This window comes from Psilocybe cubensis, chromosome 2 (genome assembly GCF_017499595.1).
Source record: "Psilocybe cubensis strain MGC-MH-2018 chromosome 2, whole genome shotgun sequence".
In the NCBI taxonomy this organism is placed as follows: domain Eukaryota; kingdom Fungi; phylum Basidiomycota; class Agaricomycetes; order Agaricales; family Agrocybaceae; genus Psilocybe; species Psilocybe cubensis.
Window position 1 is genome coordinate 2,636,561 of NC_063000.1, and position 24,904 is coordinate 2,661,464.

A 24,904-nucleotide genomic window follows, 5' to 3' on the forward strand; every position below is an offset into this window, starting at 1 on the left:
ATGAAGAACAACCTTGGCGCACAAAACGCTGGGCGCCGGCCGGGTTTGTCTCCGGCGATCTATCATCCATGAATGACTTTTACCATGACCTGCGCTGGGGCTGGGAAACATATATCGTTTCTCATAAATGCCATCTTTCATATGATAACACAACGTCCCTAACCTTCGAACTCATCTTTTCCTGCTTCCTTTCTGCTCACCATGACTCGCGCATTTCACCACCAACCTCTCCGAGGTCTATACCTGACTTATCAGCTTTTCGGCACCTTGTTTGTTCGTTTCCCTCTCTGGATTCTACTTAGCACACCCAGGTGATGAATTTCCATCATCTACAACACAATGCTGTCTGAATAGTGAGCGCTGAGCTCTAGGTCTCTGCGTCCAAGGAAGACATGGACTTTCAAGCGGACAATTTGGGTCAAAATAATTCGTTATGTCATGAGTCTTCCTAGAATGTATGTTTCCTTATCTGTGGCTAAGCTAGCACTATTAATCAATATTTTTTCAAGGGTTGGACCTCTGACCAAACTCCCGAATCATTTGGCCATCACTCCAGGTGTTGATGTTAACGGCGTTTGGGTTGCTGCTGCCAACCATCTTGTCACAGGGGACCTCAAAACCTTCTCCACAATCGCAAATGTGTCGTCAGTCCGTCTGCCAGGATACTGGATACACAAGAACGGGACCTCCATTAAGGTTGCCTCTCCTCCTTTGCCTGGAGAGAAGGTTATATACCAACTCCATGGAGGAGCATACGTTCGCCTTTCAGCGCACCCAACAGATCCTACCGCAAATATTTCCAAAGGCTATGTTAAACATATCGACTCTGTGAATCGTGTCTTTTCCATCGAATACCGCCTGGCATCCTCTAAACCCTATACCGTTGCGTTTCCCTTCCCAACGCAACTCTTGGATGCTCTTGCTGGATACAACTATCTTGTAAACGTTGTCGGATTCTCCCCTGAGAACATCATTCTCTCTGGTGACTCAGCTGGTGGCAACCTCGCATACGCTCTCACCCGATACCTCACAGAATATCAAAATTCCACCGATGTAAAACTTCCTGCTGCACCCAGTGCCCTTATTCTCCTCTCTCCCTGGTTGGATCTCGGAACAACTACCCAATCAATCCCAAATGGATCGGCAACAAGATTTGTCTCCTCGGATTACATTGCACCTGAAAGTGGGGCAGACTATGCCAAAATCTCATTCTGCGGACCACATGGACTTGGGGCGGCGGAAATTAACCCCTACATATCTCCAGCATCTCTGCACCCTAATCTAGTCGTCGACTTCAAGAAATTCCCGCGAACATTCATCGTTGCTGGAGGCGCAGAAGTCCTTTATGACTCCATAAATATTTTCAAGGACCGTATGATCAAGGACCTCGGCGAAGGAAACGGTGTTGAGCCAGGAGAAGGGAAAGTTCGGTACTTCGAGGCCCCTGACGGCGTTCACGACTACCTTGTATTCTCATGGCATGAACCTGAACGCACCGATACCCTAAACGAGATCAATAGATGGGTTGCGGCATCGCAATGATTTTGAGGTAAAAAGAATGTATTTATTATTCAAGATTGAACGAATGTATCATGCTTATTTATCATGACGTATAATAAATAAAGGAGGCGTCGTATTCAATGTCGTGGTCCCGCTACGTAAGTGTAACCAATTTGTTCTCTTTCCTAAGGCTGGTGCCATACGGAAGTTCTCATCACCCTGTCAATCCTCACGTTAATCAGGACATTTTAGCAGCCTACCTTGCAAACAAGGCGAACATCAACTTCTGACTCGTGGCGGTGTCATCGTTCTCTAAATAGTAAACAGTAAAAATTGCTTCTACACCACGCAACATGAGCGACTCAAACAGGTTTTTACTGTTTTAACTGCATAAATCTACATCCAGGTAGGCTGGATTCTGCAATCTTAAGTTCCAAACATCATCTGGAGACTCTCCTCATCTTTTGCAGCAATTTCTCGAGCAGAAAACAGTGTTGGGACAGGGCATAGCAAAAACTAGTGAAAAGACAACATAGTTAATTTGAAAACCAAGTCGTGAAGAAAATATATGTCAATGGCCATTTACAGTTCACCATCGCCTACGTATATTTACATGTAAAAGGATTATTCTTTGCGATCTTTCTCCGCTCCGTGGCTCGATGCTGAACTGCGGTCATTCATTTCTCCATTTTCCGCGGCGGCGAGTTGGTCATCCCCAAGGTAGGAATAAACTGCTGGAAGGGCTACAAAGAGCGCACCGATGATGTTTCCAATGAGGGAGGCAATAAGAGACCTGAAAGGCAGGTATGTTATCAAACAATGTCAACTGAACCGCTGGTTTAGTTCAAGTTCTTACTTTTTGATGTATTGGTTCACCGTAAGCTGTATACCGGATATGAGCGGTGGTCATTAAAGGAAAGATTGTGGGCAGGACAGCCATACCGGTGCTCCAAACATGATTCCGAGTGGTACTGAAAACATGTTAGCAACAACTGAAACGGGGTAAGTTTGCAATCCCTAGTGTGATACCTCAAGTGCTACATACCGTGGTCAAATCCGCAAGCCACGAAAATCTAAAGTAAGAGAATATCAGTTGTCCACAAATGTGCACATGGCATGAGATATCGCACCCATATAGGGATCCAAATCGCGAAAACCTGAGGGGTCAAGCAATAGCAAATATAATGAACTTCAGGGACAAATTCCTAAAGCTAGCAACCTTGCCTTGGAAATCGTATCTTTTGCGCCAGCGGCTTGCTATTTTTATATAAATGTGGGGTCCGGTCAGACGGCGTGGGGTAATTTGAAATGTGCACGTACCCAGACAGCTACCGAGACGAGCCAGTTGCATCCAATGCCTCGCAAGAATATTTGATGCCACTGTGGGTCATGGGCTTTGTGACTAAAAACACGTCAAGTTTGAGTATACACTCCACAGCGATTCGAGATGCTTCTCACATCGCGAAGGTTTTGATAAACGTCGCATATGGATCAACAGAGACGATTCCACTGTCTGGGAATAGCCGGTGATTGAAAGAGAGTTCACATCATCAAATTAAAAATAACTCACAGTGCACAAGGATGGCGGCAAAGAAAAGGCTTCCTGCAAGATTACCGAAAAATACTGGAGAGGGGTTGAGCACACGGTTCATATACATGACATGGCTTGAACTGTTCACCAATGATCCAGTTAACGGGCAAACTCCACCACGGAATAGCGCGCTTAGCCAATGCCATAGGGAAGACCTGCGATGGGTCAGCACTCACTGATCAATGATTGAAATGTAACCAGGTTATCCTTACCATCATGTTACTAGTCAGAAGTTCTTGACCTTGGAGAACAATCCTAGAAAAAATCGTCACATTATTTCCCTCATAAGAACCATAGAGAAGGTATATTGTCTTACATCACCAAACCCACAGGAAATACAAATCCCCCAAGAACTTTCACTATGCCAGGATTAGAGGAGGTAAGACCCCCTGCTCCTCCCTGCAATACTTCGGAGAGTAATCCTCCAAATGACAGCATCGCACCAGCCATAAACTAACAAATTAGACAACTCAGATTATCTCATTTCCTGATCCCAGAGTAAACACTCACGGCCTTGAGGAATACAGCGGCAAAACGATCTTGGTGTTTCTTAACCCCAGCCCGCACCATAAATGCAGCGACCTCTTCTGGCTTCATTGTAGATGGTGTATCATACGCCATGGTGACACTCAGGTCGATATTCTTGCGATTAATGAATTTGGGGGATCTCTAGAATAAAGAGCAAGAGAGGGTGGCGTATAACCCTAGTGTCCCTTCCGACAAAGAGTGAGAAGAGTGTCGACTTTATATGCCCGGCTAGTGCGGCAGATTTCCCACTACATGGTGATTGAGCTATGAAGATAGAAATGGAGTCATCGGGTATAGCAAGATTTTTCGGTTAAAGGGGCAAACTCCAGGAAGCCATGGAAGTTAGTTCTAAATAAAAACGGCAGAAAACGTAAGTAACACTGAGACAAAAATAACTCACAGAGGACGACAGCACCGTTATGAAAAGGCCTATGCATATGGATAACACATACTCTACTCCAATCCAAGGTTCAATGCCCATACTTTATCCGGCGTTCTCTGGTTGTGGTCCACTAGAGAAGAACTAAGCGCTGACATATGTTCTATTTTTAGCTTCCCACCTCCCCTCGAGGCTGAACTAGATTGAACTGCCCAAAATTCATGTCCATCTTCTAGAATGAGTTTCTCCGTATTTGCATCTCTTCGCGCAACAGGTGTTGAAAGGCCTGTGTCCAAGCTACTTAATAATGGCAGCGCAGCTAAGTTCCGGAACGACACGATGATAAAGTTCGGCAAATATAGGTGAACACAGGGTAAACATACAGTATGCTGAATACTCAGTCACAGGCCTCTCCTGTGTACCGACGTGAGTGTGATTCAGAGATATTTAAAGCTGATATATTCAAATTACCGTCCATCCTCCCGAAAAAAGACAAGTCTGTCAACTCTCACCGATCTTTTCCGACTTTTTGTGAAGCACAAGAAAGTGGCGAACCGGTGAACGCTCCGCTATTCGATTCGACTCGCTAGACCTCTATCACAACTGCACGATCGTGAAGCGATTACCTTATTCCGAAGAGAGAGTTGTGTGTGGATTGGGAAAAGTCGATGAAACGCCACATTGGAGTCAAGTTCTAGATGTTACTGAAGACTCTAAACCAAAAGTTGAGAAGATTTGCGAAAGAAGACAGTGGTGGTGGCGGCGATTATGAGCCTTATTTCGTTTCGCCACAGCCAACCCCCTACACATAATGTCTGTGCAGATGGATATCTATGCGAGTGGTATAGGGGAATTTACAAGTTCACCAGTCAGCCTGCCACAGACCTGATGACGACATTTCGACCCTTTTTTGGTCTCATGGTCTGAATCCTTTGGAAGTAAAAAAGATGCTTCAACAATTTTGGTTCAACAATCAATCAACAGAGTTGTTGGTCAACTTAAAAACCACACTCCAGTTATATAATTGATGACATTGGATTCTGTATTTTTGTGACATTGAAGTTTGAAGTTGGTGGGATTGCCTATGTCAACAACATTTCATGTTTTATTTTCATCCGAAAAGGATGAGTACGTATATACAAACTAAGTATGTGAGACTGATGGGCAATGAAACAACGAAGATAACTTGATATGTAAACATAACGACGACTGATAGTAAGTTTAACCGCCTCTTCGGAAAGGTGTAATTTTAGACGTTGCGGACTTGTCTACACGATCTTCGTGCCGTGGCCCACCTGACTCCGTTGTTCGACCCTCGCGAAGATGGGAGGAATTACGATCCATTCCTGAGCGATGTTGCAATGTGCGAGTATCTTCCATATAGCGCCGAGGTGTGTTGTGCAGTAAACCCATTTGATGTGTGTGCGAATTGGCGCCTGGTGGAAAGAGCGTCCTGCGGTTGAATGAACTACGCTCCTTCCTACCAATATGTGTGGGAGCGGGGAAAGGTTCAGGTAACCCTTGATCTTTTCCAGATGAATAGAAGATCCTTGGACGCCAGGCTTCTCGCTCGTCCATGATGCCCGAATTTTTAAACTTTTCAATGAGAGCTTCTTTGCCCCTGAGAAGATGTCGGAAAGAGGGGTGGATTTAACAATTGGGCGAACTTACTGGTAAGTAGCATAGCTCATCTGGAGAACTTTCTCGCTCGAGAACATGTTCCTGTTTAACAACGGTAAGAAAGTTGCATAGAATGCTTGCAGACAAGTACTCACCACTTTTGTCCAAGGCGTTCATTTGCAAAATGAAGCAAATCTTCGACGGAAATAAAATTTACGAATGCATATCCCATATTACATTCTGCTCTAGATGTAAGAATGCCGTAGAATTGTATGTCAGGGAAAGCTCACTATTTTTGAAGTCCATACGTAGATAGAGAAAATCGATCCTCCTTGGACAGACTTTGGCTATATACGAAGTAAGATCAACGTCGCTCATTTTGTTCGGGATGTTCTTGATCATAACAGTCGTTCGGGTGTCCCCACCCTCCGCTATTTTTGCAAGATTAAGCTGGTGCTTATCCGTTTGCCCCGAAACTGGATTGGCGCCCGTGGAAGACATCGATTCATGACTGACTAGAGAGCGCGAGAATTGGCTTTCTGTACGTTCGGGTTCTGGCGTCGACTCAGAGATATGAGCAAATGGCGGTGGCGACACTGGGGGTTCAATATCACGTTCAATGACATTTGACAGGTGCTGTTGACGGAGAGAAACATCGGAAGAATGACCACGACGAGTAGCAGGGTGATATTGTCTAGGTGTAGGTAAATAGGCTTCGTCCTGCATGTAATACGGCACAGGGGATAACCCATGCATGGCGACGAGAGGCATAAAGGCGGCAGGTCCAGGTGCCACTCCTGGTATTGCAGGATCAACAACCCAAGGTGAAACGCTGGGCATGGCTTGGATTTGAGGGTCCATATACTCGTAAGGAAAGAAAGGGGGGGGAGGAGACATTGGAGAATTAATCACGGTAGGGATAGGAGACGCCGCAATGCTTGGATAGTAAACAGGAGACGGCGTTGGGGGTACAACATATGGATGATAGCTTTGATTATTGACGACAGGTCTGGTTGACGGACAATACCAACAAGCTCCATCATAGCACGCTGTGAGCGAAGACGGATGTCCAGCAAATGATTCTGGAATGTAAGCTGGATGGCTTGTGGTGTTGACAAATTGTGTGTTATAGAAGTATTGTGGAGATGATGATTCTCTTCCAGGGACGGGATTGGGGTTTTGATAAATGATATCCTGGACTTCGCGTTCTTTGGACAGGTTTCCGTTAGCAGGAGGAAAGTTGAAGCGCTGACGGATGTTTGACTTAGAACCTGCTGATCCAAAGTTCAAGTCACCGAATGATTCTCCCGCACTCGGAGTATTTGAGAATGGTGTGGTGCGCAATAAAGTATTTGAATTCGATTGTTGGTCAGGATTCGGAGAGCTGTTTTTGCGGAGCGTACTAAATTTCATTCCGAGCACAGTTTGATTCGACAATTCTTTACAGGCAATCGATGCCACTCTGGAATCGTGATATTCTACAGTATAGAAGAAGGAGATATGCTGAAAACAGATTGAGAAACTATACACCACCGTGAAGATAAATAAGCACTTACACCGTCCTTGTCTTCATGTTGGCGGATAAATTTGAATGAACGGACAGAGCCAATAGATTTTAGAACATTTTGGATAGTGCGAACATTAATGCCTTCGCGCAAATTGGCACTGGCAGAGGATTCTGCAGTAAGATCCTTTTCCAATGCTTGGGTTGTATTCTCATGGAACGCGACATCGACTTTGTCCTTTTGCACTACCAAAGTAAATTGTCCATCGACGGAGTCTAAGAACGTGGAGTAACCCATTGACTGAAAATACGTGAATGAAAGTATTCAAACAAGAGCTTTCATATGGCATACCTCTGTTAGTTCTTCCAACGTAACAAACCTACCCGACAGCCCAAGTCGGTGACCGTTCTTGTCCACCACCTTGTCAATACATTGAGACAAACGATCACAATCAGTGACGGTGAGCAATTCTTTGGCCAACTTTGCCATGCGAACGTCGAAAAACACGACGGGGATGATACCCTTCGATGCCAAATGACGCTCGTTGATGCCTTTCAAAAATTCATCTGGGGGAAAAGGATGTGCTGCCCTTTCCTTAATAACATCCTCGCCCACTTTCTTCTCTGCGATGGCCGAATGAATTATATCGACGATTGCTAACTTCAAATCCTCAGCAAAAAGATGGCGGTTCACATTTCCGAGCTAGAGATTTACTTGTAAGCCAAGAATTTTTCAACGATTCTGAGGGAGAAAAAAATTGTACCAGTAAGACTCGCGTGCTTTCTTCGTCAAGATCAAATATTTCTTCGTCGTAATGAGTGTCGTCAGAGCACAGCACCTGCCTTGCGTCGTAACTGGTGGAGTCACTGGTGGTCGTTCGGATGCTTGACGACGGGGTCAGTGGAGGTGTTAAAAGTGAGTGTGGTTGGTCGCGCTCAGTACGGCGTCTAGCGTGGGTTTTCAACGAGATCGAAGAATTTTCACTATGTGCTGGGCCCAGAGACGCGTACTTTACGTGTCGTGGACGAACAGTCTTGTCGACAGAGTCATCGGCAGAATCCATTCTAGGAGAGGGCGGAGCAGATGGTCTACACCTAAAAGATTGTGCTATTGCCGACATTCCTTTCGCGTCAAGTCCAGTATGAGAATAAGATGGAAAACTATTCAGAAAAAGGTCAACCAGATGCTTTGGATGCTTGAAGGGAAAGAGCAAAAGGGAGCGGCGACTCACAAAATATTGGGAAGGGAAGGAGAATGCTGTATCTTGGAATGCACTGGCGAAGGATTACTGATTTTGCGTAGGTCTGGGCGATCTATGCTTGATCGTAGTTTTGGGGTGTCAGACATGAGAACGAAGGGTAGAAGCGCTAGAGCAGGGAAAGGACAAGAAGAAATGTCGAAAGGGAGGAGACAGTGATGAACGGTGAAAAGAACTGGATTTTGGCCGATTAAGGTGGTTAATTGACGTCAAACACGCCCGGAAATGCATATATGAGAGGATACCGATATTAGAAACCTTCCGACTCCAGATACGCAAATATTCGCGGATCTGGAAGACTGGGATTCTGATGGTCGGCCTTGTTGTCAGGCAGATAAAAAGTAAAAAAGACAGGCAGTGAATTTGTTGCAGCCTTTACTTGTAGCCTAGATCTCTTTTTACGGCCCGCAAAAGAAGGGTGCTTTTTAGAGTTGCGGCGCATTGTGTGTGTATGTCTTTTTGGAGACGACAAGAAAATGGTTGCTGGTGGATTAAAGGTATGTAAGACATGAAAAATGGCAACCTTGCACACTCGTAAAGGAGAAGGATCAGCATCGACGAGAACCTGGGCGGGACAACGATGGGCGTTAGGTACTGCAAAGGGGATGAAAAGAAGTTGCTTACACGTCACTGATAACCCATTTTGGCACGCCTCGTTCCCTTTCCTACACACCGGAGAAGTCATGGGGGACGTCCATCGACGCGGGCCCATGCGACACAGAAAAAAACTTAACCTTGCCTGCGAGCCGAATAAAGGGGAATCGAATTTTATGTTACAAACATGATCAGCCAAAGGCAAGGGCTCTCCATTGGAACTCGTCACTCCATATCTGAATCGGAACCGCTTCGCAGAGCGACATGTCGAAACCGCAATGACCGCCGGAGACAGCACGCTTCGAGACCGGAAGAACACAAGAACACATCTTAGTTATTTGTGCCAAAAAGGCGTTTAGCGCGCGCTGGTCACGTGATCGTCATGCCATTACCAGCTTTTTTCCATGTCGCCGTGTTACTCCCTGCTCATATCCAAGCACGATGCCTCTCTACGAGATGTTGTGCATCACCAGTCACATTCCAACCTATGTGAGTCCGTGTCCCGCCTTGCGACCCCTTCTTTGACTTTGCTTCCAGAAACATATCCGTGAATTAGTTGGTCAAGCCGCTATGCATATCATGAACAACGGAGGTGTCGTTCGAAACATCAACTCTTGGGGCACCAAGACCTTGCCTCAAAGAATGAAGCGTCATGGATCACCTCAATCTGCTGGAGAGTGCGTGCATGCAGTTCTGTCTCTTTCAGTCGATGCATTTACCGTTCATGTAGCTACTGGACGCTTCACTTCGACTCTAGTCCCAGGACGCTGAGGTCTCTAAATGGAATCATGCGAAGTGATCCTCGTGTGCTGCGATGGACGGTGCTGAAACTTGCAGACAGAGTAGAGGATCTTTCTATCAAAGGGGAGAAGGTTATACTGCCACATAAACCTACCGTTCAAGACATTATTGATTAATGGGAGCTCGAAAATACTCAACTTCAACCTTGCCCCACTCTTCGGCCTCAAAATTGTCCAATGAATGCCTCTCTTTGATCATCATCTACACACCTCTTCCTCCTAGATCTCTGATGGACCGACTTATTCTATTGCCAAATGTACTTTATAACGCTTTCTACATCATACCTCCCCTGTTTGTATCCAGTTAATAACTCCACCTAAAGAACTGATTGTCTGGATTCCCTTGAGGTCCTCTCCATGTTCCTTGTGTTCTTGCTCTCCATCTGCTCCAGTTCTACGCAACAGCAGTGCGTGCCAACCTACGTTTGATGCTCCTTGGTAATCACTAGTCCCAACTCACTCGTTATTCTGATTAACAGATTTTGCTCACTTACGATACAAGTTCGTCTCCGACATGCAAGCACTGGCTTGGTCTGATGCTACCTTCATGTTCCACTATGTTTTGATTGACCATTTGCAACGTCCTCTCAAAAATCTTGGGAGAGGGCTTTTCAACCCCTTCTTCTTCACTCAGAATAATTGCATCGAACAAAGTTGTCAAGTTTAAACTCTCTAGAACGCTGCCTAATAATTTTGAATTACTCAAATCCAAAACATCTACGTACGATTTCGACGCAAACTTACGAAGTCTGGTATCACCGTTGCTGATGATTGCTGTTTTGATGTCGGTCTGCTCTCGGAGGCGCGAAACTGTCCATGATGTCAAGATCAATGTCACAGACCTGTAGAGCAACACAGAAGGACACCAACTGACTGGTTGTAAGAGTGTCTTCAAAAACCTTGTAGCCTTCGTCTGAGCTGAAGCGCTTCATCAGTTTTCGCGTGATTTCAGCCAAGTGAGCGTCGAGAGCTGAATCAATGCTTAGCTGTTTCGCCGTCAAAAAGTTATATCGGCTCGCCTTTTTCGTCGGCCCCTGCGCCAATCGCAGTGCGTCGAATGACATCTTGCCACCAATTTTGAGCTCCTTTGTTATAGAAAGGATGCTCTTTCTGCACACACTTCAAGGCTGCGAAACGTTCATGGTGTAGTTAAGTGCTAATTAACGGCCTAAGGAACACTAGACATACCAACTCGGAATGACTGTTTGATTTTGGTTGGATCGAGGTCGCCAACGTACGGGGAGAACACCCTCGAATATTGTTCATGAATAGGCAGTCGGGGTGTAATTATGGTATGCAAGGCATCGAAAGTAACCAGCTTCACTAATTTTTTTGGGCGCCTGAGCATACGGACCTTCAATTTGGTGGTGATGATCGTTGACTTTTAAGCGTTAAATATAGCAAGCCTTACCAGTAATGAGCTATATTAGCGGCCCGATTTGCCGCGGTGTGGTTGCCGGTAAACAACTTCAGGTCAGTTAGCTTGAATTGGCTTTCTACTGGCACCGTACTATGCGAGCCTTCACATGGATATGGCTTGCTCTTGGATCTCTTTTGGCAAATGTCGATGCGCTCTCTATTTCTGGTGACCCTTGTGCTGCTATTGCTGGCAAGAAGTGGGTTCTTCCAAAGGAAGCTCGCGCATGCTTGAGCTCGTTTCCTCTGGACCCCCTGATTAAAGCAAATGTCAGTTTACAGTTTTTTTTTTCTCAAAAAGTATCCTTGAGAGTTGAACTTGTTCATTTTAGGTTCTTGAAGTCGTCAGTAAAACTCTTGCTTTCCACACATCAACCAATTACCAGATCCAAGCACCACCACCTTTTGATAACGACGTGCACGAGGACCTCGTAGCGGACTTGGAGCGAATAAGGGCCCAAGCCTATGCTTCAGAGTTTGATTTCCATAAGGATATTTACTATTCGTTCAAACGCGTCAACGACGGGCATTGTGGCGTTTACAACTATTGCTATGATTGTGAGCATTCAAATTTCTAGGGCACAGCACCCAAAAGGTTAAAGTTAATCTGATGTTGCCTTTGTAGCGTTATATGTCACATATCTACCGTTGCCTCTGGTGCTTTTGACTGCTGGTGATGGATCTCAAAACGTTCATATTGCGCCCGAGGCGTTTAGAGTTGCCTCTGCAGAGTTTAAGGATGGAATTGATTTCTGGCAAGAGACCCTTCCCGGGCATCTGAAAGGACAGCTTGCATCTGTGCATCGTTTCCTTTACGGCGGAGGGTTGGTCACTGATTTGGAATGCATATTCAGCTTTCTGGAGCCAAAGTGTTTCTGATTGACGGAAAGGATCCATTTGTCGCCGTCAACGAATCCGCTAACACAATGGGTGGGTCTCAATCCTTTGGCACCCGGCAAAATTCGTACGTATCCGGTAATTTGAATTATATGCAAGCTGACAGAAGCTTTACTTACACCTAGATTTTTTGCAAGCTACTCTCGTGGGGCATCAGGATGGCAGTACTCTATGGGGAATTTTGCGACTAAGGCACACCCCCTCGTTGATTCCGTTGAACTTACTGTGCAGCGTGTAAATCACACGACGAACGATACATTTACCGTGCGCAGTTTAATTCGACACTTTTCTTTGCTATGTCTCCTTATGCTCTTTGTAGATCCCATATCGGTCGCGGTTTGGTTCGGCTTCACGGGAATTCGTCGACTCAGTATCATATCGGGCCAATAATTGTGTTGCTACCAACACCACCAATGGCGTTGATTTGTATAGTGACAGTATCTCTGCACAAGCATACCAGGATTCGACGCCACCTATCTCCTTTTTCCAGCAGCAGCCATCGGTCAACCCCGAAGAATCGAAAAAGCTACCCATGAACGTTGTATTAGACGGATTGTCTCTTACCGATATCGATCTTCCAGAACATCTGCAACCCAGTCTTCCCTCTCTGAATCAAAGTTACAGTGTTGCACAGTTTTACATATTGAACGACAATCTTACCGGTGTCCTGGCCCTTGGGAGTTTCTCGGCAAAGAACTTTACTCTTTTTGGCGCAAGTTTATTGGAGGGATTGTTAGAACTCAAAGCAGCCGGAGTCAAACGACTCATCGTTGATGTGGTATGCTTATACTTATTTTCAATCTTTCATGGCCATTGACTGCTCATATGTTATTCGTAGACTAACAATGGCGGAGGTGTGTACATACCTTTTCGGCCAACGCATGGCTAACAACAGTCTGTATCATCATTCATCCGTAGGCTATATATGCATCGCGCACGTAAGTAGGGTAAACCATTGCTATCTGATAACAATAACATCTAATTGCCGTTACTTTTACAGTGGCTTCATCGTATCGTGCGTCCAGAATATTCTCCGAAAGAAACACGCCTTCAATTTGAAAGCTAGATTATAGGCCCAAAGGACTCCACGGAACCTCAAGCTGGTCTTGACTCTGCTGCTCGTAGTGGACCTCTTGCCCAATTAATTGTGCAAAGAATTGCCGATGGTGCTGACCCCAAAGATATGCTGATTTATAGCCCCACACAGTGGAGCAACGCTTCCCACCATCAGTTTCCACCACAAGAAAACTGGCTCAAACCGACCAACGTGGTCATTAATGGTCACAATGACTCATTCAGTCAAAGGTCAATATCCCTATTGGCCTAGTGACATTACCCGTGCTTATGACACAAGAACAGGCTAGGACAAGAATGCCAACCATTTGAATGGGCTGCTCCTGACTATGCTCTTTTCGACCCACAAAATATTTTGATTGTTTCTAACGGAAAGTAATTGCTTACATTTCATCAAGTTGAAGCCAAAGTTGTTGATGTACATCGAATAGATGTGGCAGCTCGTGTTCATTATTTAGTGTATGTATCCCTGCGCCTTATTCTAGCTAGTACTTCGACCTAACACTATCTCAACAGATTACCATGGCAAAATTGGAGGGTGTCAGAACTGTTGTATTCGGAGGAAAGGCGGATGTTCGGCAACAGTATTGCGGCACAGTTGGGGGCCAATCGTTAGGTTTCTCTTCCATCGACACTGATATCAAGGTATTCTTCTTTCGAAGGACAATTACTCTCGCTCTCAGTTTTTTACTATGGCAAATTTTTTAGTCGACTAAACTTAAGAACCACACCCTGGCACCACCAGATTTGTGAGTACCATGTCAACTTAAATACGCAAATCTTAATAACATTGTATCTAGCCTGACAAATAGCGTACAAGGTATCACCTGGAGGCTTGGATACGGCATTGAAGACCGAAACGCTCCAGAAGGTGCGTGCAAACATTCGTTTGCTCACCAATGAACACGCTGACCGTTTAGTAGAATGGCAAAGCCACTACGCAAATATCAGCATTCCCCTTACCTTTGAAACGTGAGTTGCCATGAGAATGAGATCGGTAAGATAGTCAAACTATGCTTTTCAGAGTCAACAATCCTGTGGCAATCTGGGAACACATTGCAAGGAAGCATTTCGCGGAACAACTCTCCTTTGTGCTGCAAACGAATCCGTTGGATATACAATGATTATTTGTATTACATCGCTCTGGTGGTTTATTTTCGTGGGGTGATATACTAGAAGCAGTGTTCTACATGAAGAAGATGGTAGTAACATGAATATGGATATTGAGAATTGCTAGCTGATCACTCATCCTCTTCGACGTCGCCGAACTCGAACATACCAGCGCGGTCGCGTTTGGCCTCTGCGACAGACAATTGCAATTTTTTAAGGACCTGAGGGTACGAGGAGAAATACTTGCAACCCCTTTTGTCAATCGAGGCCAGCCCTTCGGCAACCAGATCTGCATTAATGCAGGCCAAAGGATCTTCGGCAACCGCAGGGTTTGAGGGGTCAATAAGGCGAAGATGCAGAAGAGGACCCTCTTTGTAGTCAATATTGGCGACCAATTTACGGCCCTCGCAAATTGTTCGGAAGCGCTCCACAGCCTCGACGTGGTAATCACTCTCGGGGCCAGCGAGCTTCACGAAACTAAAAAAAGGTACCAGATGAGATCAACGTCAAGGCCATGAGAAAAAATTTACCTCAAGCGTGCATCCTGGGCCTGCCCTGGCAATGAACGGAATTGTGCATCGAGGGGACGGATATCAGAGAAGGCCACGGTATCTTGGTTGCCGTAGTCGATAAAGGTGACTTCAGCCTCCTTTTTTATGGGAGAGGCACGACGAATTTTTGCCCGGTACCAAGCCCCGTCAGAGAATTTTGCAGACACAAGGTCTCCCCCTTTAGGTGAAAAACCTGGAGGAGATGCAACTGCACCACGGTGGTGGATGGAAAACTCTCGCATGAGTTTTTCAAGAGCGGCAATACCTTTTGGGATAACTGAATTAGAATCTAAAACAGACTACAAAGCCGCACAAGAGTACCTTGAGTATTCAGTACTTGAACGGAGAATTGGAAGCCATTTTTTGTTCGAACATCGCTAACGATCACATCCAAGTACTCAGTTTTTAGGGGGCCTGATTCGTTCTCGGCCGCAGCGGCTGCTTCTGCAGCTTTGGATGACTCCTCATCATAAGTACTCCAGATCTATTAAGACAATAAGCAATTGTCATATGAAGTGACATTTTGAACCTACATTGCGTCTTGCTTGCTTAGCCTCTTCCTATATAAGTCATAAACATAACGCCGCGTTGAGATAAGAAATAATCTGACCTCAGCTTCGAATAGCTGACGAGCCCATGGCAGGGATTCAGCGGAAAAGGCATGAATTGTGGCAAGGCCTTCCTTGACAAGTGTCAGAGCGACATTTTCAGTTTTGTTCACATATAGTGAACCAATGAACCCTCCGGATTTATCGATGGTATCAACTTCAAATTCAACATCTCTCTGCATGTACCTGCGAGAAGCAAAGTCATAAGCTTCAGCGCCGTAAGGCTCTCCCTTTTCAGACGAGTTGCGCGCCGTTCGAGGTGCACGGATGCCTGAATAACCTTTAGCAAATGGACGACTAATGCATTACATCAAATAGAGACTTGCCCGCAAGAACTAAAGTGAGAGTTTGGTTATCTTTTGGCAAAAATATCCTGTTGAGTCAATCAGATGGGATTCATAATCGATATCGAGAAAGAGATGCACTTGAACCGAGAACCAGCTGCAACATAGTCGACAACTGCCGGGATTCGTCCTAGGCGCTTGAAGCCATTCAAGAATTGGGTCGCACGGCCACTTGTCTATATAGCGCAGTAAGTATAGTCAAATACATGTATGTATCATAGAGAGCAAACCTCAGATATATTCAAGGGTTGTTTTGGTGCCGGAACCTCCTTTCCAGAATGAATCCCCCTTTGTTCTGTTACAGCTCTGTATCAAAAGAACTCAACTTTAATACAACGGATGAACGAAATGAAGGAAGCTTACATCTGTTCGGCGGCCATGAGTTTGTCGTAATCTGAAGACCTATCCTCATCGTCGCGCTTGTGTCTCACCACGCTCGCCAGACCTTTTTCGACTAACTGTTCCGCAATGTTTCTGGATCATGCCAGGACCGTTAATGAGCATTTTTTGCATTAGCGAAGTTGTAACAGAATACTCACGCCCCATGACCACCGTACCGAATTGTTGCGCACTCGCGCTCCTCGAATTCACCTTCACGGGGTCGAATAAAGTCGATGTGGACTTTGACATTTTTTCCAATGAGCTTTTTGCGCAAGAACTCGCGGGCTTCCTGGGCATAAAAAGCTTGTCGCGCGTCAGCAAGTCTACAGATCGATGTCAGATGAGAGGAATAATTTTATGGCAACATATGCAGTACTTTGGTCCTCTAGTAGAGCTCAATTGAAGGCGGCGTTCAATATTTGTATCCTTTTCGAGAACAGAAAGCTGGTCTCCGCTCCAGATGCGGACAACAGTCGCATCGAATGTACGAGAGTGGCCGTTAGAAGTCGCACCATTGCTTCCTTTAAAGGCTGAAGTTACAGCTGGGCTATTTGCGTACAGGCATAGGCGTCGTTCTTTAGCGGACCGTTCCGCCGCTCGCAAGCGCTCCATACCACCACCGATCGCGAGCATGCCAGCATGCCAGTCAACCACACGAGCCAAACCAGAGGCAACCAGATGTTCAGCAACATTGCCGGCGGGATGAATAACTAGAAATATCAAACCAGATGCGAGTTGTTGCGTTGGAGAATGACTAACCTGTTCCAATAAATATGCTAGCAGGAGGGGGAGCCGCTGCGGTGGCAGATGTTTGGAAAGGTGTAGCAGTCGAAGTCGGTAGAGATAGAATTTGGACTTTGACAGGGCGGTGAAGTAGTCGCGATTCAGTGAAGAATTTAGCCTAGACAATGGTCAACAGTGAGTGCAAGAATTGATGGCTATCAACTTACTTCTTCGCCCCATGGCTCGGAAGGCTCTCCTTGTTTTGAAGAAGCACGGGCACTCCTTACACCAGCCAGTGCTATGTTAACCATCTGGTGGTCACCATCCGGCATAAATAGGCGTACGCGCAGGGTTGTCCCATCCCTGACTTGCTCAACGAGAGCTAAACCGACGTACAAGATTGAGATAGGGTCAAGTGGCAGATTATAGAATATTACCGTCTAATTGCTTTCCTTTCCATTCTGTCACAAATGCTTGGGAGTCAGTCGGCATGGCATGGTGGACAGTTCGTGCCTAAAATGGTACGCAATCATATATCAATATACAACATTCAGATAATCGCCAGAAGGATATCCACCTTTTGTCCATGGGGGTTCCAGATTCCTTTACCAGAAGCTTTGGCCTCGGCTTCGAGCTCCTTTTTCTTAATGTCGTCTTCAGTCGCCTCTCGTTTGATTTCCTTCAGCTTGGCCCAGCCACTTTTCAGGAGTTCTGTTGTTAAATCAACTCCACCGATCTCGGCATTACCAAGGTCGCGAGGAATGTCATCGTTAGTTGGGAGCGAATGGATCGAGGTGAATGTTATTTCTTTGCCCACGGCGAGCTGACGGAGAAATTCACGAGATTCGAATGCCCATGGCTACAAAAAGTCTTTCAATGAGAAATAAAAGTTAAAATGGCAGAACTTACTTCATCTTCGCGGGTCGCCGTTCCAATCCGGGGCGCGGACAAATCAGCAAGATGGAGCACCCTATGTGATATATTTTAATCTCTTTATATGTATGTGATCACGACGAAAGTTTGGCTTACCGTTCTTTAGGGGGTTGGCCTTGTGGGCCAGGGCGACCACGCAATATAAGCGAGTCACCGGAAAGAGCAGCTTAAAGATCACAAATGAGCGTTTCAACAAGGCTATAAACGCCAGATACAATTACATTTCACGATCTGTACGTGTACAAGAAATCATAGTAAACGTCAGCGAAAAAATAACTTTAAGTGTATTGGACGTGGAAGAGCTAACCGCTTTCATGGACATGATGATAGTGGTTTTCGGGAAAGTAAAAGACAAAACAGCCAAATGAAATCAAGAACAGGAGAGAGTTGAGATATTTTGCCAGCACTCAACCGTGGCTGGTAAATCGTGTGCACCGATTACCCGACCACGTGGCCATTTGAGGTGAACGCGTCTATGCAGATAAGATAAGATCATCGATCGTGACTGGTTCAACACCCAAACCTACCTACGACTTGAAACGTTTTGCAGGTTGACAAGAACAATGCAAGCTACTTTAGATGCGTTTTCTTTGAAAGGTTAAAACATCATTTCTACATTCAACATTCCTACTAATATATATATATATATTTAGTTTTCACCAGATCCTTGACGTGCCTTTCGAAATATGGGGACGAGCTGTCGTTATATGCAACTTCTGACATCCTTTCGCTCTCTTCGGCCAATTCATCTAAATCTGCTTTCTGTCGCTTCAGATATGACTGCCAGTTCTTTTCAAGATACCGATTAACTGTGCCTAATATAAATTTGCCTGGAAGCCACGACCAAAGCAACCAAAATGTTAACGGACAAATCATGACCAAAGTAAAGTATCATCAAGGTTGCCATCTCACCGTTGGAACAAATCAATATTTTTCATACTGCTTTTAGTCTCTTCTATCCATATTGAAGCATAGAACTGTGGAAAAGTCTGTAGAACAATGCGAGCTCTCGATTGTTGAAGGGAATGCAGATGAAGAAGACGGTGAAGAAGAAAATTATAGCCTCGAGAGCAAGCTGGTCGTAAGACTGCATTGCAAACACGGTGCGTACCGAACCGTAGGCATGCAATTTAATTTTGAAATAATCGCCAGGTGTCATAAAGACACATCGCTTATTGCTAATGAATTCTTCAACACTCATGTCTCCCGGAGTGCCCCATAGCAGCAACGAGTCACGGTTAACAATTGGACCAAAGACCATGAAAGATCTTCTCGAACATTTTCCAGTATCTAGAGGGGCGCGGTCGGATCCCCAACTTGTATGGACTTTCAACGATGATCAAGTCTCTCTCAGAAGTATGGAATCAGCTGTTGATAGTCGTGGTTCGTGTAGTCAAACTCCAACACGAATGTAACTCAAAAATGATCCACACAGGACGTGGCCAACTTTCTACGGAAATTTCTATAACCACCGAAGAATTCGATACGTACGATCTTTACGAAGAGCCAACGACTATATCTTTCCACCTTCGCGAATTCACTGTACGCGGCTCATTCCATCATACAAGTATATCCTGAAATTAATGTGGTTTTAGGCAACCATAGCGTTCGCTGATTCCATGTCTTTTCCTATGGAGGTGCGATTTACAGAGCCAGCTGCCCCCTTGTTTATCGACGTAGAAGGTGATATGCTTGAAGCACTTTTTGTGATATCAACGAGCAACGTGCCTGCAGGGGTAACCACGGCACAACATCATAGTCAAAGGTACAATGCCAGGAAACGAGAGCGAGCACAATCTACGTCTGAGACTCCGAGGTTCAAAAGACCAATGAAGGCTGCTCAACCCATAGGACCTGGGAATGATTATAATAAATCCAGTTCTAGCTCCCGAGAAAATTCTCATATGGACGGCTCAATGCCACCTCCCTCGATTATACCTAACCGTGGATCGTACAATCTGCAGCCCCACAGTACATCTCGTACTGCCGGCTCATCCTCTGTATACGATAAACTGCGTGAAGTTAAAAAGGAACCGTTATTTCTGCCGTCCTCCCAGATGTCTGAGGCCAATTTAGACGTTTTACAATCAACTGGTCTAGGGCTTGAAAACATGGACGCAGAAGAACTCACTGAGCTGCTTGAAGGAGAGGGCGAAGAAGTTGATTTTTCCCATATATCGCAGCAGCCTCCTGGAGAATCCCAACACGCAGGGGGTATCGGAGAAGGAGGCTTCGATCACTCTATGCAAGTCGATCAGGATGATAGCTTTGAACTTGAGGGATTGCCTGCTACCCAAGAACGAGAAAACGCGCACAAGGTACATTTCCAACGACATGTTTCATTCACATACTTATCACGATGACAGACGTTTCAACCTCTTTTCGATGATTAATCACAGCTAGGAGTACACTTCATTCACATAAAGGTACTTTTCAAATATTTTGCTATACTCAAAGAAATAACGTGTCGTCGTAGTCGATATAGGTGCGACCTTGCGGCCATACATCTAATCCTGAATAGAATTGGCAGTTAATTTCTTTGTGTGTTTCATCTCCAAAATATTCCTCGAGGTCGTCGTTGTCGACTCTTAGCAAGAATTTACAAGGACTAAGACCGTGTTTCTTTCTGAACTCGCCTACTTTTCCCAATAATTCTTCTTCTTTCTCGGTACCTTCAAATCTGAAGGCGACTTCCCGTAAGCGCGGCCAGGGGGTAAAGGAGCCATTCTGCCCGGCCACCGTATCAGCCATCAGCAAAGTTACAAAGGAGGATTCTGCTATGGTAGACAATAGCAACGAAAAGGATGCGATCTCCGTGAACGTTTCGCAAAGGCGTTTATACGTGGCTTCTGAAAAGTCGAAATTAGTGAAGGTAAGTTGAGTGAGCTTCAAGAATCGCGTATTATCGTTTAACTCCCATAATGGATCGAGATCCTCTTCCTGGACGTCTTTGAGAGTCAAAGACTCCAACTGAGGTGTGTCAATCCCTAGCAACATTCCAGGATATATTTCTCCATCCACACCACAGATTCGAAGAGACCGAAGCCCTGTGAGTTGAATGACGTTTGTCCTTCTTGGCCACGTTGCCTCGCCTATTATGTCTCCATAAACTGAGAGGTGTTCCAAAGCTGGGCTGTGAGTTATGATGGCTCGAAAGGTGGAGTACAAAATTGGGATATGTCCAATATGATCAAGATGCAAGGTGTTCAAAGTCTCTAACCTCGGACGGAATTGATGTAGGGCTAAACCCCGAAGGCGGACGAAATTTAGGCACGCAGTGCACGCGAAAATCTGGGGGTTAAATATCTGGTTGTTGAAGGCAGTTTGATCAGGGCTTTCCACATCATTGACATGAAGAGATAGGTAACGCAATCCTATTGCGGGGCTATTTCCGAGACGCGCAACGACGGAGTTATGGGCCGATTCGAACGAGCAACTAAGGGACAGACTGCGCCACCGAGGGGATTGAGGGATAATGAGGTCCATCATAGCATTTACTTCGTCAATATCTAACGGAAAGCATTCCCCAATTTCGATGACTATGTCAAGCCAACATGATCCGCTACGTTCAATGCATTCTGATATCCATTCAAGTGAGCAAGTTCCGTTGATCTGAAGTGATGTCCACAGGCGAGGTGTTTCCAGTGCTACTCGGCGGAAAAACTGGCAAGTATGGGAAACCGCTAATTCAAAGGAGGCCTTTGGCGGGACTCTCCCCTCCTCATGAAGAGGATCATCATCGGTTATATTCTTTCCAGTTTCAAAAATTGCAGACCAGATTTCGGGCGGCACCTGAAACATCATATCAATGCGATGACCAGCGCTGATCTGTAGAAAACATATCGAATTGAGCCAATCTTTCCCTGTACACCATTCACTAGTCGGTACTTACTGAAAAACTATGGTCCACAGGACTTGTCATTTGATAATTTTCCTTGTTCGTCCCACTGTAGATATTGGTGGATTTTGTACACTGTTAAAGAGTGCACTCGGATTGAGGGAGTGATGGGGATGCTTAAAGCATCATTGCCTTGATATGCAACAGCCTGTTCTCGTCAAGTTGGGGAAAGAAGCTAACCGCATACTCCGTCTGGTTGAATCCCGACACCTTTGCATACTAGTAAAGTTACATAATGCAACAGTCACTTTATTATACTTTCGAGATCCAGATACAAGTACAATTAGGGGGTTGCATATGCCAGGACTAGCCAGTGCTCAAGACATAAATAGATTTTCTTGACGGGTCCCGACTACTTGGTATGCAAACCTTGAGTTAATTTTATCTGTTCGAGAGGTATCGGGTGAAACAACGATCATTGCCACATAAACAAAAAAAATCACCTCATTGCTGGTAATCGTTCTCAATTCACCGGGAGTCGACGTTTTGCCTGTCATAGCCCCCACCCCTATTTCAATGGCTCGGCCAACTTTCCCTTTTGTAGCATACCAGTATCGTATTTCATCCGGTACAACTTGAATCAAAGCAACACGAGGGTCATTTGAATCCCCTTTGTGAATACCGTCCTTGAGGTCTCCGAACCATGCAGAGGTCCTACCGGTGTGGAAGAGTGAGTGAGTAAAGTCGCACATGAAAAGGATGGAGCTAGACTGACGCAGTTGACCAATATTTCTTGATTTCTGCCGGGTCTTGAGTAACTGTGGCCCTCCCTGAGAATCTGCAAGAAAATTTAAGAATTTTGTTTGTTGATATACTCATTCAACTCACGACGCCCAGCTAGTAGTCGTTGGGTTTAAAAAGCTGACGTTGACATGTGAGTCATGCTCAATCTCTTCAAACTTATGCGATACACTATTCGCGAAGAAAGTCAAGGTTAAATCGGTTTCGGAATGAGCTACTTGCTAGATTTAACCACTCTTCGTGTCTAGATTCACTGTATGACTCACGGTGTACTGGGCTCATGGCACGCGAATGAAAAGAGCCATCAGAAGAACGGCTCGTTAACATTGCCGTCTCCGTAGACTTTATGATTTCTTTGAGGCCTATCATAAACGAACAATCAACGAATTTAGAGGTTGGATTATCGCCGGATGAGTTTGAACTTACCAGCGATTTTTTCCTGCGTAGTGACATCGTTGTTCTGAGCCTGTTCAGTATATGGGTCCAGTGAGCTGTTGCCTGACATGATATAGTTAAAAGTTAAGAGCAATAAAGGCGAGAGCGTTGGGTTTTATCCCAAAATCCGAACCCTAACTGACGTAGGAGATGTGGTTCACCAATGACATCATTTCACACACGATGACACACTTGTTTGGCAGTAGCAGTGCCAATAAATCTGGATGCTCCCTGGAAATCAACCATAAGGCGCGTGAAACATATTTCAATGCATAGGCATTACTTGCGCCCGTTTTGAATTAATCTACAAGTATACTTGGGGTCAGAAATCACAATGCCTCTCAGAGGAGGCCGATGAAGAAATAAATATAGCTTGCTAATCTGTTATCAATCCCAAGATGGCGACAGTGCTTCGGTAAATTTCCATTTCGCGAGATATGGGCATTGCGAATCATGAGCCCGAAGCAAAGACCAAAGCGTCCCCGAATTGCAGAATTTACCGTAATCACAGAACTGTTGATCAATACTAGCTCGTTGTCGTGATCTACCTCTTTTCTCGCGTTCGAGACATAACAGGTACACCTATCGACTTTTCCAGTAGACCCAGAACGCCCGATGGACTGCAACGAATAAGAAGCTGGGCAGGAAAGACTTTGAAGCCACAAGTAGGGTATACACAACAACACGAGCTTCGGAAGCCTGGTGGACGAAGATGGGGTGCAGCTTTCCTTGATCATCGGATTATAACCCGCGCTCTGGAAAACGTACCTGACAGACAAAAAGGCAGAACTTCACCTACAAAATAGGGTCTACTTGTGATTGCACATTGAATGCTCAGAAGCAACGTAGAACCTTTGAGGACGATCAAAAAGAAACGAAAGTTAAGAATCACGAGAAGCTGATACATGAGGGGCTCTAGATTTGAATAGGAACGGATTGAGGATGACTGAAAAATTGAGGATGACAGCGGAGAGTGTGACTGTAGCATGGGTGTCTTCTCAAACATCTAGAAGGAGCAGGTGTGAGCTGTCAAAAACATAGCAGAACACTTGAAATATGCATCCATGAGGCCTGTGTTGATATAACAACATTTTAAAGAACAGTGGTGGTGAATAGAAAGAATATAACATAACAGATAAAATGAAAGTCTACTGGGGGGATGAAGATGTAGGCTGTGGTGAGATTGCTCCGGGTACTAACATGGCAGGTTAGAATATCTATGTGACATAGTATTTAGGGCACTTACATGGTGCCATTTGTGGCCGTTGCCCTTCACTAAATACACGGGACATCAAAACACCTACTCCTTCGAAAACACCGAGAAGGATGCCGCAAGCAATGGCAGAGCCAAGAGCCGAACGTGGCCCACCTATTTCAAGATTTCACATTAAGAATTGTAAATATAAACTAATGGGCCCATCCTGCAGACGGCGTCGGTAGAAGAGAGGAACTCACTGCGAAGAGCCAAACATCCACCTGTCATGAATCCTGAAATAATGGCGTTCCATGCGTCCTCTTTTTGCCGCCATCCCTTGATAGCACAGTCAAACGTTGAGAACATGCCACCCCATACACCGAAATTTCCACCGGTCACGGGTGCACGCGCTTTCATGGAAGAAATAGCCCCGACGAACCGTTCGCCCTACAAAAAATAGTTTACAGCTCAGCACAAGAAAGGGCCAAAATCGTAAAGACACATACTCTCGGTGAGTTCCTAGCGCCTTTGATACCATACCAGATACCACCGCCGACCGCTCCCATTGAGAAAGCTCCACCAAAGTCGTTAAGGATAACCCATGGGCTGCAGACGTCGTGTGTTTAGCAAGAATTGGTTATTGGAATGACACAAGGTGCTTGCCAGGGATCTCTCGTGTGGTCAGAGTGCGACATTTTACAAACGCTCTAAAAAGTAGATAAAAGGTCAAGCGGGGGAACTAGGAGACGAGGAAGACAAGTTCAGGTGACGGAGGTCGATACCAATGAACTTTGAAGGCGTCAGTGAAACTTTTCCGGTTCCC

At 45.3% G+C, this 24,904-nt stretch overlaps 10 protein-coding genes across 10 annotated transcripts; 4 read left to right on the forward strand and 6 right to left on the reverse strand.

Annotated features, from left to right (window-relative positions):
- Positions 1 to 438: 438 nt before the first annotated feature.
- JR316_0002365 (Esterase) lies at positions 439 to 1,542 on the forward strand (the record flags this gene model as incomplete). Its single annotated transcript, XM_047888159.1, has 2 exons — positions 439 to 455; positions 510 to 1,542. The coding sequence occupies 2 exons, from the start codon at positions 439 to 441 to the stop codon at positions 1,540 to 1,542; spliced, it is 1,050 nt and encodes a 349-aa protein (XP_047753082.1).
- A 582-nt stretch (positions 1,543 to 2,124) lies between these two features.
- On the reverse strand, positions 2,125 to 3,712 carry JR316_0002366 (putative formate transporter; the record flags this gene model as incomplete). Its single annotated transcript, XM_047888160.1, has 13 exons — positions 2,125 to 2,293; positions 2,357 to 2,382; positions 2,443 to 2,492; positions 2,546 to 2,573; positions 2,631 to 2,657; positions 2,725 to 2,757; positions 2,821 to 2,902; positions 2,959 to 3,013; positions 3,071 to 3,124; positions 3,180 to 3,246; positions 3,304 to 3,346; positions 3,408 to 3,544; positions 3,602 to 3,712. 13 exons carry the CDS (start codon positions 3,710 to 3,712, stop codon positions 2,125 to 2,127), a joined length of 882 nt encoding a protein of 293 aa, XP_047753083.1.
- A 1,507-nt stretch (positions 3,713 to 5,219) lies between these two features.
- On the reverse strand, positions 5,220 to 8,470 carry JR316_0002367 (Meiosis protein mei2; the record flags this gene model as incomplete). The annotated part of the gene is made up of 9 exons (XM_047888161.1): positions 5,220 to 5,619; positions 5,670 to 5,720; positions 5,774 to 5,858; positions 5,909 to 7,121; positions 7,175 to 7,423; positions 7,475 to 7,825; positions 7,887 to 8,070; positions 8,134 to 8,283; positions 8,355 to 8,470. 9 exons carry the CDS (start codon positions 8,468 to 8,470, stop codon positions 5,220 to 5,222), a joined length of 2,799 nt encoding a protein of 932 aa, XP_047753084.1.
- Positions 8,471 to 9,416: 946 nt separating this feature from the next.
- Positions 9,417 to 9,892, forward strand: JR316_0002368 (37S ribosomal protein MRP17, mitochondrial; the record flags this gene model as incomplete). The annotated part of the gene is made up of 3 exons (XM_047888162.1): positions 9,417 to 9,464; positions 9,513 to 9,652; positions 9,706 to 9,892. The coding sequence occupies 3 exons, from the start codon at positions 9,417 to 9,419 to the stop codon at positions 9,890 to 9,892; spliced, it is 375 nt and encodes a 124-aa protein (XP_047753085.1).
- Positions 9,893 to 10,054: 162 nt separating this feature from the next.
- On the reverse strand, positions 10,055 to 11,123 carry JR316_0002369 (Haloacid dehalogenase-like hydrolase domain-containing protein 3; the record flags this gene model as incomplete). The annotated part of the gene is made up of 6 exons (XM_047888163.1): positions 10,055 to 10,220; positions 10,270 to 10,459; positions 10,520 to 10,585; positions 10,650 to 10,745; positions 10,795 to 10,902; positions 10,964 to 11,123. The coding sequence occupies 6 exons, from the start codon at positions 11,121 to 11,123 to the stop codon at positions 10,055 to 10,057; spliced, it is 786 nt and encodes a 261-aa protein (XP_047753086.1).
- Positions 11,124 to 11,287: 164 nt separating this feature from the next.
- Positions 11,288 to 14,286, forward strand: JR316_0002370 (Peptidase S41 family protein ustP; the record flags this gene model as incomplete). The annotated part of the gene is made up of 17 exons (XM_047888164.1): positions 11,288 to 11,461; positions 11,524 to 11,749; positions 11,817 to 11,989; positions 12,046 to 12,155; positions 12,214 to 12,352; positions 12,408 to 12,866; positions 12,927 to 12,942; positions 13,007 to 13,026; positions 13,089 to 13,103; positions 13,155 to 13,393; positions 13,448 to 13,537; positions 13,594 to 13,621; positions 13,679 to 13,807; positions 13,871 to 13,911; positions 13,963 to 14,033; positions 14,086 to 14,134; positions 14,187 to 14,286. The coding sequence occupies 17 exons, from the start codon at positions 11,288 to 11,290 to the stop codon at positions 14,284 to 14,286; spliced, it is 2,079 nt and encodes a 692-aa protein (XP_047753087.1).
- Positions 14,287 to 14,403: 117 nt separating this feature from the next.
- Positions 14,404 to 18,128, reverse strand: JR316_0002371 (Staphylococcal nuclease domain-containing protein 1; the record flags this gene model as incomplete). The annotated part of the gene is made up of 17 exons (XM_047888165.1): positions 14,404 to 14,749; positions 14,803 to 15,088; positions 15,145 to 15,307; positions 15,357 to 15,383; positions 15,434 to 15,728; positions 15,857 to 15,951; positions 16,006 to 16,081; positions 16,139 to 16,249; positions 16,315 to 16,479; positions 16,533 to 16,866; positions 16,916 to 17,057; positions 17,107 to 17,261; positions 17,317 to 17,392; positions 17,457 to 17,738; positions 17,789 to 17,849; positions 17,909 to 17,978; positions 18,050 to 18,128. The coding sequence occupies 17 exons, from the start codon at positions 18,126 to 18,128 to the stop codon at positions 14,404 to 14,406; spliced, it is 2,763 nt and encodes a 920-aa protein (XP_047753088.1).
- Positions 18,129 to 19,011: 883 nt separating this feature from the next.
- JR316_0002372 (uncharacterized protein) lies at positions 19,012 to 20,205 on the forward strand (the record flags this gene model as incomplete). Its single annotated transcript, XM_047888166.1, has 4 exons — positions 19,012 to 19,195; positions 19,248 to 19,354; positions 19,408 to 20,130; positions 20,179 to 20,205. 4 exons carry the CDS (start codon positions 19,012 to 19,014, stop codon positions 20,203 to 20,205), a joined length of 1,041 nt encoding a protein of 346 aa, XP_047753089.1.
- A 1,857-nt stretch (positions 20,206 to 22,062) lies between these two features.
- On the reverse strand, positions 22,063 to 22,956 carry JR316_0002373 (Protein bli-3; the record flags this gene model as incomplete). Its single annotated transcript, XM_047888167.1, has 6 exons — positions 22,063 to 22,095; positions 22,154 to 22,364; positions 22,426 to 22,488; positions 22,539 to 22,665; positions 22,718 to 22,813; positions 22,878 to 22,956. 6 exons carry the CDS (start codon positions 22,954 to 22,956, stop codon positions 22,063 to 22,065), a joined length of 609 nt encoding a protein of 202 aa, XP_047753090.1.
- A 1,078-nt stretch (positions 22,957 to 24,034) lies between these two features.
- Positions 24,035 to 24,776, reverse strand: JR316_0002374 (translocase of the inner membrane; the record flags this gene model as incomplete). Its single annotated transcript, XM_047888168.1, has 5 exons — positions 24,035 to 24,081; positions 24,133 to 24,255; positions 24,342 to 24,528; positions 24,588 to 24,687; positions 24,745 to 24,776. 5 exons carry the CDS (start codon positions 24,774 to 24,776, stop codon positions 24,035 to 24,037), a joined length of 489 nt encoding a protein of 162 aa, XP_047753091.1.
- Between the last annotated feature and the right edge of the window lie 128 nt (positions 24,777 to 24,904).